Source organism: Anolis carolinensis, chromosome 2 (genome assembly GCF_035594765.1).
Source record: "Anolis carolinensis isolate JA03-04 chromosome 2, rAnoCar3.1.pri, whole genome shotgun sequence".
NCBI classification, from domain to species: Eukaryota; Metazoa; Chordata; class Lepidosauria; order Squamata; family Dactyloidae; genus Anolis; species Anolis carolinensis.
In genome coordinates this window covers 87,074,117-87,096,287 of record NC_085842.1, presented here as the reverse complement: position 1 = coordinate 87,096,287, position 22,171 = coordinate 87,074,117, and the positions used below count along the sequence as shown (strand labels likewise).

Sequence of the window (22,171 nt, the reverse complement as noted above, 5' to 3'; positions counted from 1 at the left end):
GGCCAAGGGGGAAATCCCTAATTTTCAACCTTGTGAGGGTTCGTTCTGACTTTAATCGTGTTCATCTGGAGCTGACAATTCCATCTGGAGCTGTGTATGATCCATAGGACCATACACAGAATTCTGCATGTACACCAGATCTTTCCCATTTCTCCCCCTTTATATTGTCTCCTACTTGAAACACACACCTCCAAGTTGGACTCTGCCTGGATCAGTATTTCAGGCTGAAAGGCAAATAGATCATTTTTCCTTTACTAAAAACAGATCCTACATGCACTCAGATGTGCTTTCCATTCAGTTTTGAAGCAGTTTGGATCCTGGCATGATATATATATTCTTTTGTTGGGACCTTTTATTCTTTCTAGGGTATGCTGCTGCTTTTAAGCCTCCTGAAAAGTCATGTTCATTAGACTACTGAATTTCTACTACTTGAATTTCTCTCACTTGAACTACAATAAATCGGTACCAAACAACACATTGGTAGACTGGGTTCACTTAATTTAAAAGATCCATTCCACTGTAATAACTAAACTGTCATAACATATTGAATTTCTGGATTATACAGTGGCAAATAGTCCAGGATATATGGCATCACAGTGCCAGAAAGGATTAGGATTTTATGCAGAGAACATCTGGAAATTCATAGGGAAAATATTTTGGCTATGCAGATAGAGCATGCCTCATCCAGAATTCTCAAATCCAGAATACTCCAAAATCACCCACATAAGTGGCCTCTTTTCTTTTTGATTTAATATAAAAACCTTGTGTCATGCATAGATTTAAAATATTCTGTATAAAACTACACTCAGGCTTTGTGGTTTTGAAAAATATATGAATTTTGTATTTCATCTTGAGTCCCATCTTCAAGAGACCTTGTATAAATGCAAATACAGATATTCAACAAAACCCCAAAAATCCCAAATCCCAAATACTTTTGGTCCCAAGCATTTCAGATAAGGAATACTCAAATTGTATTGTCTTTGTCATAATGGCCATGTGTTGTACCATGACATTCACTGTGTCAATAATTTTAAATTTCATGTAATACACTGAATCCTTTCTCTCATGGTATTTCAGTTCACAAGCCAAAAGCTACCCACTTTTGTCTGCGGGCTGCTAATTTTAAGCTTTTAAAAAAATATTATTTGGGTACAGATCAGTGTATGGTACATGTTCCTTGCATTTGTTATAAATAGCATATATGTGTTTAAAAGTGTGACATTATTTGGCAAAATACACACACCTGGCAGTTGGGTACTAATTCCTTCATGGCCTAAATATGTTTAAAAAGCTGGATAGTTTCTTGTTTCTGAGGCATGGGAATTGATGATTCCAACCCGTGTTATTTATGTGTGGCCTTAGACCAGTGGGTCCCCAGGTGTTTTGGCCTACAACTCCCAGAAATCCCAGCCAGTTTACCAGCTGTTAGGATTTCTGGAAGTTGAAGGCCAAAACATCTGGGGACCCACAGGTTAAGAACCACTGCTTTAGACAGTCATCTACAGCGTTAACTGACTTTCCATTCTGTTGTACTTGTGGAATACCAGAAATAAATATTATTGTCACATGTCTATGAAACCTCATAAGAATAGAAGAGGCGTAAAAAATCAGTTTTCAAAAATTGATTGTATTTTCTGGAATAAGCTTTGATACATGTGTGTGCTTTATTGGGCTAAAATTGAGTTGTGCAAATGTTCATAGCAGCAATTATTATTCCTTTAGATTGCCCTGCATTTTTGTCTTTGGAATCTGATCTTATCATAATCATCCATATTTGTCTGCTACTTTCCCATAGATATGTGCCATAGACAGCTCATGGATTATTAAATGAACAGTAAATATAACAGTGAAATAACTACAATGCAAAAAAAATACAAAATAGAATTGACTATATATAGAAGAAATTGAGTTCCAGTAAAGGTTGGGTTAATGACCCTTACTAGCTTCTTCACTATAAAATCTCCAGACCATTGAGCATATGGTTTTGAGGGGTTCCAATTCAACACAGCAACATTATAGGTACATAGAGAGAGAGGAGTAATCATGAATATCGTAAATGTTGTAAATAAATAGATATCACTTTCATCCATCCTTCTGCCTCCAGAATCATCCAGTTTTTGACATCTCACTCGATATAACCAAGAAATCCAATTGACTGATGTATGTATGTGTCTGTATAAGTCTGTATAGTGCAGACTAACCAAATCCAACTGCTTCAAACTAAACGTGGGAGGCCTTCGACAAGGTCCCCCATGAAATTCTGACAAACATACTAGTCAAAGGTGGGTTAGGCAATACTATGGTTAGGTGGATCTGTAATTGGCTAAGTGAACGAACCCAAAGGATGCTCACCAATGCGTCTTCTTCATCCTGGGAAGAAGTGACGAGCGGAGAGCTGCAGGGTTCCGTCCTGGGCCTGGTTCTGTTCGACATCTTTATTAATGACTTAGATGAAGTGCTAGATGGCATGATCATCAAGTTTACAGATGACACCAAATTGGGAGGGATAGCTAATACTCCAGAAGACAGGAACAGAATCCAATACAATCTTAACAGATTAGAGAGATGTGCCGAAACTAACAAAATGAAGTTCAACAAGGACAAATGTAAGATATTCCACTTAGGCAGAAAAAATGAAATGCAAAGATACATAATAGAATGCCTGGCTCGACAGCTTGGTTCCTCTCTGTTTCATCCACCTCTCTTACCTGGTAAAGAAAGATTGGCAGTCTTCTGCAAGGCCATCACATGCTGGTAGATTTGATATTATTTGGTCACTCAACCAAGATTCCTTCCCACATTTAAGGCAGTAGTTACAAAGTGGGTTGAATTCTGAGGTGGCTATTATTAATAATATTAGTCCTTGGCTTCCTCTGGCAGTTAATTGGTTAAATTTTCTCAAAATGTTGCAGTTTTCGATCCAAAAGATATGTGACAAGAGCAGCCATGTTTGTTGACATGTCTGCTCTGTTTCATTACAAGCTAGGGTAAGAATGACACTTGCATCTGATCGAAAAATACATGCTGGTGTGATTACTGGTTTCAGGCACTTTTCCTCCAGCCTGGTTCATATCTGGAATCAGAGCCACGCTGGGAGAAAGTGCCTGGAGTAACTGAGCACAGAGGGAGAAGAGAAGAGAGGCTTCAGCACTCACTCTCCTGAAAAAATTGGTTCTCTGCTTCGTTAACATACTTTATGTGGAAAAGAGACCATTATGTGAAAATAAGCATCAGTGCACACACCACATCTAATTTCTCTGTGGCTGGCCAAATATCAGTAACATTTACTATTGTGATGGACTCCATTTATCCTTATAACAAACAGCAAATCACTAAAGTTGAAGATGAATAGTGAATTTCAAAGGCTATACAGTTCAAAAGGGCTTGTGAAGACAGCAACTAGACAGAAGCCAAATGACAGCAAACAGCGGCCATCTCAAATCATTGTTAGTTTATGTATTCAAAATTTTTGTTTTGTTCCTTCCAAGTTGTTTAAGGTTAACTTACCAAGGGATTTTCTTGGCAACATTTGTTCTAAGATTTGCCTTCTTTGTTCGGGCACAGACTATTTGACTGATTGCATCTCCACATATGAGCCTGCCCAGGCTGTGCGATCAGCAGATGAGGCCCTGCTCTCGGTCCCACCCCTGTCTGAAGCACGGCTGGTGGGAACAAGAGAAGGGGCTTTCTCCGTGGTCGCCCCCTGCCTTTCGATTTCCCCAAGGAGATTAAAACGGCCCCCTCCTTGCTCTCCTTCAAAAAACAATTAAAGAACTTTTAATGCTTATAAACATACCGAGAGGAGGACATATAAGACATTTGACGCAAACAAAATGGAATATGGAAATGGCTTGTTACTCTGGCTTTTAAATTTTAATGTTTAATTTTTATTAGTTTCCATTTTTAAGTCTTGTTTTTAAATGTTTATTCATCAAAAACGTGAATGTTGAGTTGTCTGATGCCAAATTTGCTGCAATGTTTCTCTACTCTCTGATGTTGATGTCTAATATGTTATTATTTGATTTATGGTTTATTTACTGTTTTGATTGCACTTTATGGCATTGAATGTTTGCCGCTGTATGTTGTGGACCGCCCTGAGTCTCCATTGGGGAGATAGGGCAGGACAGAAATAAAGTTTTATTTTATTATTATTATTCCTCTGCGGCTGAGGATGTGTTACTTGCCCAGAGTCACCAAGAGGGTTTCCATGTCTAAACAGAGATTTGAACTCTGATCGCCAGAACTGTAGTCCAACACTGAAACTCCTACACCATACTAGTTCTATTTGAAATTTATCAGGGATTAACACTTTCCGGGTAAGAGCAATCCTAAAGAATGTCAAGCAGGGACATTGGTAGTGCAGAACCCAGCCTCTAGAACAGTGGTTCTCAACCTGTGGGTCCCCAGATGTTTTGGCCTTCAACTCCCAGAAATCCTAACAGCTGGTAAACTGGCTGGGATTTCTGGGAGTTGTAGGCCAAAACACCTGGGGACCCACAGGTTGAGAACCACTGTTCTAGAAGTCTTTGAAGCCAACAATTACAAACTTCCTTGAGGCTGGCCTTCAGTATTATAATTACTGTTGCCAGGATTGGATGTTTCATATATGATTAGTCTACGACCTTCTCTTTTCAGCACACAGCATATTCAAGTATTGTTCATAGTCGCTGAACGAGAAGGATTTACTAAGACATTTGACAAGGTTTCAGTGCTTTTATTCTTGACATAGGATGACTATCTATGACATATTGGACAACTTATGTCTCTTGTTCTTCAAACCTATGAGCTTAGTGCATCATGAAAGCCTCAAAATACTGAATCTGCTTCATGCTATATATATATATATATTTAATGTGGTCTCAATTAAATCCTAGGAAATTGACGAGTATATCAGCCAGGCCCGTGACAAGAGTTATGAAACTATGATGCGAGTTGGAAAGCGAGGATTAAATCTGGCAGCAAATGCAGCAGTTACTGCAGCTGCAAAGGTAATTTTTATATTTGCGTGCAAGGCCTGTTCTGTTCCATTCTGTTGGACTGACTTTTGGTGTCATGCCTCCCCACCTATATCTCTGTTGGTCCAAACTTCTGCTTATTCATGATACAAATTCATTCTGCTATTTGGCTAAGTGTATTCCTCTTCTTCTGTCTTCTTTTTAGCATATCTCCTCCACTAGAAGCTTTTCTGATCTGTTCCTGTCAGAGCTTCTGTGCTAGTGGAGTATAAGTTCTGCCAATGTACTTTCACCCTGTGAAGCAACATAGCATTACTGCTCCAAGATGTGCTACAGTGTTTAAGTGTTAGTATGTTTTCCCATGGCCAAGCAGTCACTACAGCAAGGGCTCCTGGGCACCTCTTGGCTGCAGTTTTGTAGCTAGGAAAAAGAAAGTGGCTGTCCTTTTGGAACTCCAGTGGAGGTCTTTCTGGAGGCTGAAGGGGTGGCAGTTCTTTGCCAGATGGTACACAGGACCTGGATAGCTATGACAGTGACTGAGAAAGTACACATGCTGTAGTCCTTGGAAGTTATATCAATTTATGTCATCAGCAGGATCCTAGTCTCCTAATGATATGTTTAGAAAGATACAATGCATATGGGTAGTTATGAGTACCTGCTCTGTCTTAAAGGGCCAGGGAGTTTTGTCTGAAAAGCTACGGAGCTTCAGCATGCAGGATTTGACTTTGATACGGGATGATGACACTGTGCATTTGCGGAGCCCTGAGTCACACATGCGTACATCTTCCACAGGCCTTCATGAAGCTGTTGATGATTCAGGTATAAACCATCAGTTTACATTGTTCCTGTAAGGGTAGATTTTAAGGAAATTTTAAGGTAAATCAGGGATGGCCAAGCTCCAAGAGTCTGAGGACAATTTTTCTGTCCCTTTTCAGGGACGCACACTTCCATTTCCAAATGAAAGTTGGAATAACCAGAACATCACTTGGTGTTGTGTTCCATCATGTTATTTCTGACTTAGAGTGATCATAAAGCTGGGTTTCCTTGGGAAGATTTGTTCAGAGAAGGTGACTTCTAGTTTTTTTTAAAAAACGACATCCATTATTTAAAAAACAAACAAACAGATTTTTGGCTCCCCTCCTTACTTTGGATGGGGAGGAATAGAGTTTGCTGTTTTTTCCCTCTCTGAAGGATTCCAGGGGCCACAAAACACATTTTTTCATTCATTTCTGTTTGGGGTGGGAATTTTGATTTTCCAGGTGTTTATTGATCACATTCTGATTTCGCCTCACAGCTTGTTCATTGAGATGCTTTTCAGTGAGACTTACCGGGATAGAATAAAGTGCAGGATGAGCAGAGGTAGTGTTTGACCTCCAATTTCCCTGGGCTCCCCATTTGCACTTTACATTGCATTAAAAATGGTGGGAGAAGAGGTATGTTATCCTAGACAAAGTAAAGGGGGTGGGCACTGCTGCTCTTTTTGTTTTTGTTTTTAAAGATTAATCCCAAACATGGCATTCAAAAATAGTTAACATCACACCTTGTTTGATATTGAGAGTTTAACTCTCAACTTATGTAGTGATAAGGCTCTCCTTTCTCCCCTTCGCCTTCCAGAGCTTTAGACCAGGATTTGTATTTTCATCCTCTGCTGTTTGAACAATAAGAGACACTACTGGCTACTGACTGTACTACTGGCTTTCTTCTCAGGTGCATCCTGTTATTCTTCATCAGAGGAGATGGTAGTGTCTCAGCGACATACTGGAGCCCAATCCGATACCAAAACAGATCCATCAGATGATGATACAGGAGACAAAGTCCCCAAAAGGACTCAGAGCCTTAAAGCTCCCAAGAAAGTGACGAAGTCTGAGGTGAGTTACAATGCAAGGATTTGTAGGGCTAGCAGTTGGGCTCTGTGGATGTACTTTGCTGTTCCTGAAAATACAGAAAGAAGGGGAATGCCATGATTTTTGTAACAGTTTGCGTGTTCCCCTCAGCTTGTAACTCAACCCTTTTTAAGTAGCTCCCCAACCACCTAAGAGCACTTGCCTTTCTCTGGAAACCTGTCTATGTTTTGTTGGGGTTTTTTTTTTGCTTCTTCCAGTCTGTCAGTCTTTTGTTGAATCTCTGCCTACAGATATCATTCGATAAAGAAGTATTTATATCTTCTGCTTTACATCTGAAAATGCTTGGGTGTCTACTATGGACAAAAAAATAGATGAAATTATAGCAGCAACCATTTGATTGTTCCTTGGTTGGGTCTTCCCAATTCATGATATCATGCAAGGTGTGGTATTTGTAACTGATTTTAATATTAAAATAAAACAAGTTGGAGGGTGGGGCTGAACATTTCCTTCTACTTCATCTTCCCCTCCCATGCTTTATTATCTGAACTCCACCCAAGCAACTGCATTACTGGAAGTTAGTGGGCTTTGTGAAAAGTGTTTTTGTCAGGACCCAGGCTGCAGAACACCAATAACCATGCGCAGAGACCAGAATCTAACTAATATCTTTATTAAGGAAATATATAAAGTCAATAAAAACAAGTGTGGAAAATAGTTCAGAAGTAGACCTTTCAGGAAAGGTCAAATATAGTCCAGAGAAATAATGTCCAATATGTGATATTAGAGTCCAAAGTTATAATCCAATAACCGAAACACACACTTTGCCAAGCAAAGTGTGGGGAAATGACAAGGTCCTTAGGTCCATGGAACTTGACAATCAGACTGGAAAGCAAACTTGATACTTGGCTAGAACAAGACTTGAAACAAGGCAACAAGAGTAAACAAGATCTGAGGCAAACGCGGGACAAGGCAAGGCTGGAAACTTGATCCGTGGGCAAACGCGGGACAAGGCAAGGCTGGAAACTTGGTCCGGGGAACAGGAAACTGGAGTACGAAGTCTACACACGATCTCACTCCTCCAGCTGACGAATTGACTCCGCAAGGATTTCTTTGTGGGCAAACACCTATATAGGATCTTGTTTTCCCGCCAAGGAACACTTTCCCTGGGGAACAAGAAACGAAACCTATACTGTGTCCAGATGCATGACTCCCTAGAGTTTCCCAAGGGAAACAGACTTAATCAGCTAATTGTCTGGCAGCTATCCTGGCGCTCCTGCGAGTCGCCTCCCGAGCGCTTCTATCTTGATTATAATAATCCCGGCGAGAAAATGGGGGAGATTTCTGCTCAAGGCTTGTTTGGCTGACTTCTTGTGGCCAAACATCTTGCAGGTGCAAGGGCTCCAATTCTGGCTGAAATGGTGGAAAACCCAAGTTTTCCTCTTCATCTGCCACAATAGTACTAGGAACGGGACTACATGGCCCATGAGTCATCACAGTTTTGGACAATGGATCACAAGAAGATACTGCAAAGGAGAAGCAATTTAGTTCATCTTTCCTCTGTATCCGCTTTGATGTATTCCCCTGTTTTATGCATGAAAGGAGCAGACACAGGAATAAACAAATATGGCTGTCCATCTTGTTTTTGTCTAATCTGCTGCTCACGTGATCAAGGAGGGAGCACATTCCCCACACATTTCATAAGCTGGCTTGTTTAGGCTCCACTTCCTGATTTTCCAATATGAAACCTAGTACCTTGTTAAATACAAAGTTTCATGTAATTGTCAATTGCTAAAATACATTGGTGTATTTATTCCTTATTCTGCATATGTGGTCAGTTTTGCTACCAGGTATTTTGACTGCCTTCATCACAGGGGAGAAAAGTAAGCTGGAGCTTACTTCCTATAATAAGTATCGAGGAATCCCCAGGTGAAAAAGTATTCACATTTGTTCCAGGGATATTTTCCATACATATGGGCATACTCTCAAATATAGGAGAAATGTGTTTATATTTCCTTTGGTAGTTTTAAAATGTCATATATTCAAGATTCTCCACAGTTTGTTGCTTTAAAAAGCCAAGCTTCAAGGGTTATTAAAGTGGCAGCAATGGATTTGAAGGAAGAAATAATTTTGAAACTGAATTGTCATCTCTTTTTCCCTAGTGTCTTCAGTTTTATAGTTAACAGTTTAAAAAAACGTGATTTTCTTTTCCTGTTCAGTAGACTTACTAAGGCTGATAACTATACTGGAATGGATAAATGAATTGGAATAAAATAGTTAAAAGACTGTAATGATCAGGTAGTAATCAATTAGCATTGTCATCAGCTCTCTGTTTTAGAACCAGTAGCCAGGTGAAGATATTAACAAAGCCCTTTCATTTTATAAAAAAATTCGTTATTCAACAACTGATTCCTTATCCTTTTTCCTTGCTTTGCAGCCTCCACAAAAGACTGTGAAAGCCCGTCCCAAGAAGAAAGTTACAAGCTCCAGTGCTGTTGGTGAATCAGCCTAAGGACATCCCTGCCTATCTATCCCAGAGCTCTTCTGTCACTTTAAGGGGCACTCACCGAGAAAAGGGAGCTGAGACCGTGTACATAACAGCTATTGCTTTGTAGAGCTCATTCCAAGGCGAGAGGGTGACCGAAATTTGGCACACGGATCAGAGGATGGCCGTCCTCAGGAATTACAAATCTTCATTTTTGTGATGGAGAAAAAGCTAACCTGTCTGTATATAGCCTATCGCTTTGGAATTCCCTCTCTGTGTGTAACCCTAATAGGGAAACTGCTGGAACAACTCTAATTCGGGTTAGAGCCATCTTTGGCAGAGAGGCTGGGGGGGAAAGAGATTTGTGCCACTGAAATTCTAATTGAAGGTGAGGAGCTCCCTATAATATTTCAGCATTTCATTTGATGTCATGCTGTAGCTGCTGTGGGGAATTGTTAAGAAGTGCCTGATTTGAAATGATTGGTACTAAAAATATGTCATCCAGACTTGCTTTGGCAGGACAGAGAAACAGAAGCAGTGTTTGACTTGCTGCTTTGCTACTTGGGCAGAGGCTCGTTGGTGGTGACAGTGGGCTTGAATAAGGGTGGGTTTCTTGTGTGTGGAAGACTGCAGATGTTTTGGGGAGGGACTGAAAGTGAGTTTGTGAGTGAAGGGCATCTTTATATCAGGTGCCTGTTTCTAAAGAGTCCTTTTATTGTTTGGAGAGGAATACTGTAACTCAGTTTATAATGTTGAGAAGGTAAAACTTTTTGCATGGTTTTAAAAAATATAGAATAAAGGCAAGAAGGACGCTGTTGAATTATAGGAACAGTGCATGTGGGATCACCTGAGTAGATATCAGTGTTTCTCCAAAGGATTAGAATTCTGAGTAGTCCTTATCTGGCAGCCAAATCTTTTGGGGCCCCACTTTGAAGTTGCCATCATATTTTAGATGTTTCAGGTCTGTCTATTTTCTGTAAGAATTGTTTGCGAAAGGCATGTATGGAAGATGTTGAAAGGTAGTTAGCTGGACGTGTTTGCTATGTACTCAATTATGCTTTATTTGCACTGGGAATATATAAGGTATGAACTTGATCAGTGCAGCCTGGTTGGTAGACCTCTGAGGTAGGCTTTGTGAGTGACACCTTGAAATAAGAGAGTGGTGTTCTTGATTCTTTGGGTAGAAACTGGATAAGGTTAGTCAGCTCTCAGGAATTACCCATTTCTATCACTACTGTCTTCTATAATTCTCTGCTAACTCTGATTACTATTTTGTGGCAATATTGTGTGGAATTGTAAATGTTCTGTCAAGTCAGAGCTCAATCCAGTCAAACAGGTGAATTAATCCTGGGAAACCTCTCTTTTCTAACCAATTTAATATAGCTACACATGACATCCAAGGTTGTAGTGCAGGGATATTGAGGCACATAGTATGCTTGCTATTTCCTAGGTTAATGTGTGTGATAAAGTCTCCATTTTCTGAATATGTGCCAAAGCCACCAGCCTTAAAAAGAGCTGAAACAAATTGAGATTTAGACAATACAGAAACCAAATTTTAGTTTATTCATTTTTCAATAAGCTGATACACCAAACTCTAAAAATGTGTGACAATATGGGCTGAGTGGAGGAATGCAAAAAAAGAAAAGGTTTTGCAGTTGCTTCAGTGTTCAGATTAAATCCCATTGTTTCATTGCTGGCTGACATCTACTGCTTCCTAAAGGAATTAGATCAGAGGTTAAGTAAGCTCCATTGATTTCAGAAGGTCTTTCCTAATAGTGAACTTACTCTTCAGGCTGCCTCTTTTAACTAGCTTTTAATGTTTTGTATAGTGACACAAGAGAAATGACTTCTCTTTTTTGATTTAGTAGGCATTTCTAGATAAAATACTGCCTTCGATATCTTAGAGATCAGTTACACATCTGCACTTTTGTGTTGTACTTCTGTCTTGGGCACATGGCAGTTTAGAACAAAGAAGAGGCTTCACAACATGGTTTGCCATTCTTTATTTTTTCAGCAGCTGTTTCATTCTCAAGATTTGGAAAATGATAGAAGACATTTTATAATTTGTCAAGGATGTTGACCTTAAAACTCAGATTAGACTTTTAATAGCTGGAAGATTGTCTGGAATTTACTAAATATGAGAACATAGAAACAGATCGTACTTCTTTCAGAGTTGAACAACCCTTTTCTAGTGCTGGTCAGTTAGTGCCAGGTTTGGAAGGGTGGTGGTTACATATGAAACAGCTTGACATAGAATATGAATGGAAAAGCCATTTCAGTGCTGGCTTGGCCTTCATATTTGTACATTATTAGAGAGGGAAGGGCATTCTAATTCACAGAAAAAGAATGACTCTTGTACCAAATTGCCATTTCACAGCACACAGTAATTTTTGTCTGTACATATTGCTTTGCATATTTCACAGAATGTAGACTCTTCTCAGGATCCACTATGTAATTTTAATTTTTAAAAAATATTTGCAATAGCATCTTACTAAATAATTTTTTTCCTACACAATCAAATCTGTTTGAAAGAGACTTAAGTCCTGAGACAATTTTCCCTACGTTTTAAAATTAACAATTAAATTATCATAGGAAAATGAAAGGTTAAAAATCTAAGGGCCCATCCAGACAGGCCCTAGGATGCCGGGCCTGTCGGGCTTTTACCTGAGGTGCCCAAATGACACCTCAAGTAAAAGCGAGATAAACCCTGCTTTGTCCCTAATTAATTAAATATTCCCATTAGATCTGGGCCTTCCCGAAAGGCCCAGGTCTAACAAGGTATTGGGCCTAAGGGGACTGACTCCCGGGTAGTCCTGGGACTACCCAGGGGTCAGCCCCTACAGCCCTCATGGTTTTTCGAGCTCCATGAGTCCAGAGAAGTGAGAGGGCACCCATCCCTCCCCCCATGCAAAATCCCCCCACACACACACACACCTCCTGACGTTTTGTTTCTACACTCCAGGAGGACTGCCGGAGCAGCGTAATGGCCGCCCAGTAAGTTTTCTTTAATTTGTTTTCTCCTCTTCCTGAGAACTTCGTAATATAATAATTGAACATGTAATTTTAATTGGATAGTTCCAAATAAACAGTGGAAACAATACTAGATTCTTTTGGGCAACTTTCCTATAAGCTTTGCCAAGGAAACCCCCTGATAGGGTTGCCATTAGTCATAAATTATTTGAAAGCACAAAACAACAGCAGAAGCTTACCATAGCAACATTCCACGATTGTGATTTCAGACAGTAGGGTTGCAAGCAAGAGCACATATGCAGCTATCTGAAAACTATGAAATAGCTTTGGTGTTACATTATACTTATCAGAGATTCTTTATTTGGTATGAGTCTGTGGTTTTCTTCTGGAGCCGAATTAATCTACAAAAGGTCTTCATCCTGACATCTATACAGTCTTTTCTGTTCCAGACAAAAGAGTGCCTTCCAGCATTGTTTAGACCAGAAGTAGGTCAGTGTCCTCCATTCATGGCCTTTTGGACTACCATTCCCATCAGTCATTCTCAGTAGACTGGTATTGGCTGGGCTGATGGAATTTGTATCCCAAAACATATGGAGGGCTCCAAGCTACCTAGCCCGGGCTTAGATTGAAGTATTTCTTCTCACTTCAAGGAGAGTCCCCAACTCTTTTTTGTCCTTTTTCTAGGATATTTGTGTTACACCAGAGTAACTGGCAATGTTTTCTTTGTATATAGAGTGGTACAGAAGGATTATGCTCTTACTTCCATCAATGGAAGTTACATTACCTTCTATTAGAGAGTGACTTCTTTGCTGAAAAGTCACTCCCAGTCCAACTCTATTGATCTGCTTCTCCAAAAGCAACTGTTTGTACTTCTGGATCTTTTGCTAAGATTAGTGAACTCTCATATCTCAATTGCATAAAGAGGACAATGCTACTGTCATCGTTTTGCAATCATTCAGAAATAATTTGGTTGAATTTGCATGGTAGAACAGACAGGCTTATTGCCTGGAATGCCAGCCAGTTTCCTTATTTATTGGGACAGACAAAAGCAACAAGGGCACCATCCCTTAGCCATTATGTTCTCTGCTACTTGCTAGCAAAGCAGTAGGTGCAAACAAAGAAATTAGCTAAACTGAAACCTGTTCAGTGGTGTTTTGCTGCTTCAGTATCTTATTGGACATTGTGTTAGTTACAGGCAAAGATACTGCTGATTTCAAACAACAGTTTCCAGAGAACTGAAGGCAGTATTATAGAGTGGTCATTGGCTGCGTTTATGAACATTATTTCCCTGCTACTGACCTTGTACTGCCTCTGGTTAAACTAACTTTACAGATATTATAGCATGCCAAGCAGTGTGGGGTTTGGGGTAGCTAAAGCATGTTCCCAGCCCAAGCAGAATCACTAAAGTATAGATGCATTCTTGAGGAGATTCTTGTGAATAATGTTGGTCATAAATAATGCCCATATTCAAGCAGAGAACTATCCTGGAATTGGTGTTAAAGTTGTTTAATTGAAGGAGTGCCTATATCCCCATGGATAAGGCACAAATGTGAGTGTAAGGCTACTGTTTCCTCTCGGCAGTGTTCCATAATTCAAAAAAATATTTAATCCTTTAAAAATACAAATTTCCTTAGGAGTGAAATGGACCAGACAGAAGTTATTTTTGATCTGGTCTAGTCAGTGTTACCTCTGCCTTGATCTTTATTGGGACCACAAGGAGCTGTTCTTTTTGGGAGTTAGAGCAAGCATTCTATGGGCAGACTTTCCCCTCCTTATCCCAGATCTTATTTTTGGCAGGGCTAGATCAGTCCCTGGGAAAATAGTATACAATCATGGCCTGCCCTGTTTGCAAAAGGAAGCAAATTTTGCCTTTGGAGCAAGGCAGGACAGGACAAGGAGCTGTAGTGTGTTAAAGAGATGACTACAGGAGGTCACCCACAGGATTTCTGTGACTAAACTGAGAGAATGAAAGGGGATTTCCACAGAGTTGGGATAACAGCCAGTTATTCTTGGGATTTGTTTACACTTGGAGGATGAGTCAGCTATACGAAGTAATAGAAACAGAGAAATCTATCAGTAGGCAGTGGGAGTGAAGCCATTTCCTTCTCTTGTTCAGAGTGTTGTTCTCAGCCATTTTGCCAATTGAGTCCAGCTGCTTTACACTCAGTCTCCTCATGTTTGCAGCTGAACGGGCAGGGAGGCACACAGTCTATCCCCCCTGTCAAGGTATTATATATGCACACTAACCATGTCAAACTTGCCTCCTGAGACCAGATGTTCAGCAAACCAGATGCCTTTGATGTTGCACTGTTCTTTGTACTCACTGCACCAACCGCTGGTGCTTTTGGGGATTTGGATTGTTGCCGGTGTCTTTCATCTTACTGCTCTGTCCAGCACAAGTAATTTTGGTATTCCAAGAAAGATAGTCCCAAGATCTCTTCCTTCTTCAGGACTCTGTGTTCTGTCTCAACGGAATTTTTCAAGGAGTATACAAACTAGGGAAATCTTCACAATCAGGGACACTTCCTCAGAAGGAAGCTTTGCACCTCAGCCCTTAAGAAAAGCCGTATCCTTGCAGGAAGGAAAACATATTAATCTCATATGAAGATAACACAGTGTTCTCTTTTAATGCTGTATAGGAAAATAGGGCAATCCAGGAAAGAACTTGATTCTTCTCTTTAGGAAACCATTGTTTTCTCAAGTGGCAATCTGTATATTGTGTCATATCTAACTTGTTTAGAAAATCTGATGTAGTTGGTAGAGGGAAGTTTGGAAGCAAGTGTTCTGGTATCTGTGCTCACACATCAGGAATATGTATTAGCATCTCACAGTCTGTGCACCTAGCACTCACCAATATTAATCTATTGAACTTACACTGATATTTATTTTTTACAAGCTCTTAGTGATTGATAAAGATCTCTGTTAGGCTCATGTGTACAATCTAATTATCCCAGAACAAGTTGTTTATAACTGTATTAGTCTTACCTGAGTCTTTTATATAGCAGCGACTGAAGAGGAAAAACATGTTTTTGGGTTCAGTTACGTTGCATGGTTTCTTTAGTGGTTTTCACTATGTGGTAACTGGAATCACATCACATGGGCAGTTGGGAGAAGGAATCTCACTAAATGTATTATAGGCTTGTTTAAAGGCTATATAGAATGTACTTCCATCAATCCTTCAATTAGCCCTCCACCAAGGCTTCTGCAATGCATCTGGCCAGGCAGAATATGCCTGGGTTGTCTCCCTTCCTCTTCCACAACCTCAGCAGGCCTGGAGTTCTCTTTGATTCAGTAGTTGTAACTTCAAAACTCTGGTGGCTGTTTTTCTCCCTTCCTCAACAGAGTGTCTGAACAGTCAATAGGTTGCGGTCTCGGACCAACGTTTTGGGATCAACTGTGTAGTGTGATTACAAAGAAGAAGCAAAAGTTTACAGCAGCCCCTCTGACTGTGAAATCCTCCTTCCTTGGAAACACTCTGGACCAGAAAGATGGACTTTGATGTTAGAACTTTGAGTCTCTGTGGATGACTGATTTATTTGAACAAGTGTTTGTAGCAAAGTCCAGTATTGAAGCTGCTACTGTTCTGTTTGCAATGATACATTGGAATCAGAAATAATATGGAATGTAGAAAAAATACACAGATTGGCCTCTGTCTCTTCAATATTGTAAATGTAAACCAGCCCCCAGCCTTGGAAGGGCTGGTCATAGCTTCCTTCCTTCCACCAATTCCTGTGTTGCTTATGTTGTGCTTTTTCAAAATTTTGGTCCGTCTGTCTGGAAACAACTTTCTTACATTGGAAACATGCCAAAGACATGTCTGTTGAAAACAACCTATATTGAACTAAGAATGAGACTGCCTTTTGACACTAAAAGTCAAAATATGTATATAGCCAGTTCTGTCCATCTGACCCCCTGCATTATTATCTGTAGGCACAAAGGGCTTATTATCCGGATGTTCAACAGCATCTTGCTCTATAATGATTAGAAATACAAGGGATATGCAAGGAGGAGACTGATGACTGCTCCTCTGCCTCATGCTCTTCGCCCATCCTTGCCACACAATACAAGATGAACTTCTGCAATATGCTTTGCTAATACAGGTATTTTATCAGTTAATGGCAAAAATAACAGAAAATGCAGGTTCCTGTATTACAAAAATTAACAGTTCAACATATTCAGAAAACTTGTTATTCAAAACTAACAATGTATAACCAGGTCAGGTAAGCCTTGCATAAGTAAACCAAAAACATTTTGAGTCTTCTAGAGAGAACACTTGAAAGCTTTCAAAATGCATACAGGATTTTTTTTTTTTGGAGCAGATCCAGCATTTCATGTGATAACCAGTTTTGTGACCCAAGTTTACAGAATTTTTAACATGCCGAGGGGTAATTGGTGAGGCAGGCTAAAACTCTTTTTTTATTCTCTGTTTTTCTGTTTACTCATTGATTAATAACGGATTCTGAAGGCAGCTACCATTTATCTTGCATTTTATACACACAGCTGCAACAGGACTGGGTGGAATAGGATCATGTTTTTACGCAGCTCAAGTTTTATTGCATTATTTACTGCAGGCATACTATTGGAACCGGTACTCAAAACTCTGCTTCTCCTGCTTTCCTTCACAATGCTCATATTCATTTAAAAAACAAAACAAAACCCTCCAGTTAGACAGGGAGAAAGAAAAAAGTGGGCCTGGGTGGGGATTTTTTTTTCATGTCAAGAGCTACTTGAGAAACTGCAAGACGCTTCTGGTGTGAGACAATTGGCCGTCTGCAAGGATGTTGCCCAGGAGATGCCCAGATGTTTTACCATCCTGTGGGAGGCTTCTCTCATGTCCCCACATGGGGCGCTAGAGCTGACAGACAGGAGGTCACCCTGCTCCCCGGATTCTAACCACCGACCTTTTGGTCAGCAGTCCTGCCGGCACAAGTGTTTAACCCATAAAGCCTATAAAGAGGAGCTTCCGTGTCACAGAGTGTTAACGGGAATATGTCTGCAAAAGCTCCTCAATGCAAGGAGAGCTAGCCCATCCATGGGCAGAGAAAGCTGTATACTTCCAATGTTACCACTCCAATGCATTGAAAGCTGCAAGAGTAAGGGCATATTTGTTTTAGCATGACCAAAGCTTATACCTGTTACTCCTTTGCCAGGATTTTATTTACTATGGAGGTGAACTTTTAAACAGGATTAAAATTGTTCCCATGGCATTCAAGATTTCAAGCAACAGGTCTCTTCTAACATTGCCTCTATGAAGAAATGAAACTTTCCAAATTCTTTAGATCATAGATTAATAAAGAAGGAACACTGAGTTCATAGCACTGATGTTTCTTTTAACTTATCTCCACTATTTTTAGCTATTTGTGTATGCTCAACAGAATGTCAAGCGGTAATATGCCCAAGTAAATTTAACCAGTATTCTAAAAGAAGTTTCATAATTCACATCATTTTATTTATTGACTTGCTCATTTACAAATATACTTTGTCTGCTAGCAAGATAATTGGGATTATTGCACCTATGATCTTACACTCTGTGTGTGTGTGTGTGTGTGTGTGTGTGTGGTATACAAAGGGCTCTCTTCATAGCCTTCCATAGTAATGATTTGGCAGGCATAGTACTGATTAACACTCATCCTACTTTTCCAGGTGCCTTTAGAATGTCCCAGCTTCTGTCTCCTCTTCCCATTTCCCCTTCCTTCGTTCTCAACTTTCTTCCATTACTGCAAATTGAGCTCAAAATGCAGATGTTCTATACAGTCAGAAGGAGGGGTGGGATCTTGCCCTTTCCAATAGTATCAGGCAAAACCAAAGTGCTGCAGCATCTCCTATCTTGACTTTTTCCAAATGAATAACTTGCTGCCTTGATCACACTGTGCTGTCAATTGACCGCATGTATCTTGGTTTTAATCTTTGAAGTGTTGGAAGTTACAGTCGCTCAAAGATCATGTCTGGTGATGCTACTACAGCTGTCATTAGTGCCTGTAATGTAAACAAAAATCCCCTGGTGGTTGTTTGTCAAATATTCCATACACGGAACTTGATTTATATTGGATTTGTACATCATTTTTTTCACTGAAAAGGGTAATAATGCTTGGTAAAGTGGAAGGCAGGAAACAAGGAACACTAAATTACGAAGTAAGCTGCAGCACTGGGTTTGAAAGATTTAAACAGGATGGTTGATGAACAGTCTCATTTATAGGGTCATATAAATGTATATACAGGCAGTCCCCGAGTTACAAATGTCTGACTGGGGGTGAGACAACAGGACGTTGAGAGAAATCTATCCCTCAGAAAGGAAATTCACTTCTGAAAAAGTTATAGTGCGGAAAAGGTGTTTCCACTGAAGTTTTCTCACCAATCCTTGTTTCCAAAGCAAGCCAAATTTTCCAAAATCCAATTATCACAGGGACAGAAAATTAGGTGAAACCTTCTAAATGGGTACAGTCAGCAAAAAACAAACAAAAAAAAATCCACAGGGGTGTTAAACTTTCCCTATGATATCCAAAGTTAAACCAAAAAGATTTTGGCTGGATTACACTTTTAAAAGATCCCTGTTCTGACTTACATACAGCTTAAGAACAAACCTACAAAACCTATCTTGTTCATAAATTACGGACTGCCCATAAATCAAAATAAATCTGAAGAAAGATAACACAGTGTCATTAGTCTTACATTCCTGAGTGCTAAAGTCACCAAAAATTATAGAAATAGAAATACAGGTGAATTGTTAATGTTATAGTATGGGAATTTCAGTACAACCCCGATATCCACAGAGGATACACTTCTGGGTTGCATACATGTAACTGCAGATAATGACTAATCCTGTTGAAATGTAGGACTTCTGCCCCAAAAATATAGAGTTCTCCTAGAAGACAATGCCTGGAGGGACCATATTGTGTTGGACATTAATAAGTGAAACCATGGGTCATACTGTAAATCAGTATTGGGCAAAATGACTGGTGCTATGCTAGCAGAAGCTAAGCCATAACTTTCCAAGTGTCATGTAAACAGATTCACCACAGGCTTCTTTTTATTCTAATCCCTAAAGTTCTGTTTCTAGGCAAAAATATATAGCATCGAATCTCATTCTGCATAGAATCAGAACAGCTCAAACCTACAGCATTAAAAGGATAGGGGGGAAAGGCTTTCATCTTGCACCACAATAAAGTTGATGCCGGGCAAAAAGTCTCTCACCATGGATATGGCCCTGCTTCCCATTGCCATCAACCCAATTCCACTCATCAGAGAATCAGAAAAGAGCCTCCGAAGAAGAGGCTGAGTTTTAATTAGGAATATGAATTGAGATAAATCCTTCGGGAATCCTGGTATCAGGTCATGAAGAGTCTAGATTAAGAAAAAACATCTTTGTTTATTTGAGAAATTGAATTTCATATGCATTTTTTCATACAGCTTCAGTTGGACCTGGAGTTAGACAACATTTTGAGTCGTAGTGTTGTTAAAGCCCTTGCAATAGTCTTCAGAAACCAAGGAGGTGAGGAATTAAAGTTAGAATTTCAGCTCAAAAAGAATTGAGGTTATGTGACTGAACAATGTTCTTTAATATTAATATGTGGCCTCTCTCCAAAAGGGCCTTGTCAAAGCAGGCCTGGACTAGAGGAAGTTGAAATAATGAAAAGGCCTCAAAAATCTTTGTTTATGGGGAAATGCAGTAAGTACGGACCAGATGGAGAGGTTCAATAGGGCGAATTATGCTTCCGTTAATAACAAAATTTAGGATTAGAAAGGGATACTTGGATGTTGTTAAGGGTTACTCTGAAATTTCAAACAAAATCTGTCATTGATGAGACAAGCAGTTGTTCCCTGGCAACCGATCACAGAGCTTTTATTAGCATTAGGAGGGGGATACAGCTTAGCAAACTGGCTTTAAAACATTTTGACAACTGATATGAAAAAAGAGAGGTGGCATTTGGGATGAGTCCTTATTGTCACTTACTAGGTTTAGCTCTGTCACTATTGAGATCCTCATTATCAAAATTAATAATTGTAAAGGCTGTTACCCAGTTACAGAAATCTTGGTTTATTAATTCTAAGAAATATGAAATCTCTTCTACTGATTAAATTTGTATAAGAGAAAAGTTGATGTTACTTGTTTTTAGATGATGCACAAATGTGTTCCAGAAGGCATTATCTTAGAAGGGAAGTTCTCTATCTTTTCAGGTACAGGAGAAAATGAATTTTAAAAGATAATTTTTGCTACATCCACAGTATAAAATTGCTACTTTGTTTCCAACCAGTAAATATGAAAATCTAAAAACAGCAATAGCATCACAAAAGAGATAAAATGAAAGGTACATAATGTCCTTTAAAAGGCATGAGTGCTTAAAACTACTAAAATCCAATGGTTGAATTACAATTGCCGAAGATCAAACATTAATTTTGTATTCTATTTTTACTTTGCCATGTTGAGGGAGAACAAGAATCAAGCAGGTCTACAGGATGCGGAGTTCTAAAGTACTGGCATCTAGGATAGGATAAATACCTTAGTGATCTCGGAAAGTGTCAAGCCTACTGCCTCATCACACTAGAGCATGAATCCATCTCTAAGGATTCCTTGCCTAAGAAGACTCTCATGAAATTCACAGGGTTGCCATTCTGATTTGAGGCAGGTACAATTACTAGACATCAGATAAGATGTCCTGAACAGTTGTCCAGAATAACCACCAGCAAAATCTCAGATGGAAGTGGAGCAAGGGCCCTCCCGAGGAAATCTCAAGAGAATCACATGGGAGCCATTTCTCTAAGGGCCTGAAATCTTCAGAATTCGGACACATTAAAGAGAGACTACCTGTTTAGTTTAGCAGAACATTTGCAATTAAATGGTGATCAGGACTTAAAAAATAAATTTGGTGATGTAGACAAACTTGTTCAAAACATAGTGATCTGTTTCCAAATCCAAAATACTTCCTATTTGGTATAACAGATTCAGATATTCAGCTAGACTCTAATGGTGACATTTTGTTTACATATATGACCACGGCCGCTAGAATCAGCAAGCTTATCTCTGAATATTGAAGAGAGAAACAATAACAGTCTTTGTAAAGCCTCAGTTTGGCCAGATAAGCTGTAGTAAGAGAAAATCTCCTTTGCTACATGTAGGAAAGCCCAAGAATAAAATATCTGGTGGTTCTTTCTGCTGATATTGAGGAACTAATATCAGTGTTACTCGAAATAGTTCTTGGAGTCATGCTGTTTTTAGAGCCATTGGTCCCTGGTGTTTGGCAACTTTTCGGGACAGAAAGAAAGAAAGAATTGTACTTCGTGGCTATAATATAATGCTGGTCCATGGCACATTTGAGAGAGAAAATACTGCAGGTCTTTCATTGAGGGACACACTGTAAACTGTTTACTGCGTATTGATAGCTGTTTCGCTCTGTTTTCAGGCTTGAAGTTTCATCTAAAATCAGACCTGCTGGATTTTTCTTGTCCGCCAGAGGGAGTTCGTATCACATCCACCAAGACTTTGCTCAAGTGTACAACTGGTAGGAAGTCAATATGAGTGGTTTGGGTAATGACATAGGCTGAGATTCTGAAATGATGTTGATACAAAGACTCTACCTTCATGTTTAAAATTAGGGGCTTGAAACTCATGAAAAGACCTGAAAGTGTGGTTACTTTTACCCTGGGGCTGCAAAAGCCTTTCCAGCTTATTGATGGTGACAATTAAAGGCCCACCAAAGAGTTTTTCATTCTCATTATTCCACCTTTTCCACTCCTGCAGTATCCAGCCAGCCCCGTGAATGCCATCTCTGCAGGGAGGGCTTGCATATATGGATTTATTTGCCTTATAAGCCTACTATAACCCATTGTTTGTACTTGTAACTCTGTGGTCTTCATTCCTTTCTCCTCCTACCGGCACCCTCGTGCCCCTGAACAGCCCAGTGTGATCCTGGGGATACATAGAGAGG

At 39.7% G+C, this 22,171-nt stretch overlaps 1 protein-coding gene across 4 annotated transcripts in view; it reads left to right on the top strand.

Annotated features, from left to right (window-relative positions):
* Positions 1-21,945, top strand: part of reep2 (receptor accessory protein 2) — a 39,826-nt gene extending 17,881 nt beyond the window's left edge. For 3 of the 4 annotated variants that reach the window (XM_008105000.3, XM_062970133.1, XM_062970131.1), the window contains 4 exons: positions 4,875-4,988; positions 5,627-5,774; positions 6,663-6,823; positions 9,231-15,884. In XM_008105000.3, coding sequence (XP_008103207.1) covers positions 4,875-4,988; positions 5,627-5,774; positions 6,663-6,823; positions 9,231-9,305 — 498 coding nt within the window. In that variant the 3' untranslated portion in view covers positions 9,306-15,884. Of the gene's footprint in view, positions 1-4,874; positions 4,989-5,626; positions 5,775-6,662; positions 6,824-9,230; positions 15,885-21,646 lie in introns of those variants that run through there. The other variant, XR_505764.3, reaches the window with a different exon arrangement.
* Positions 21,946-22,171: the final 226 nt, after the last annotated feature.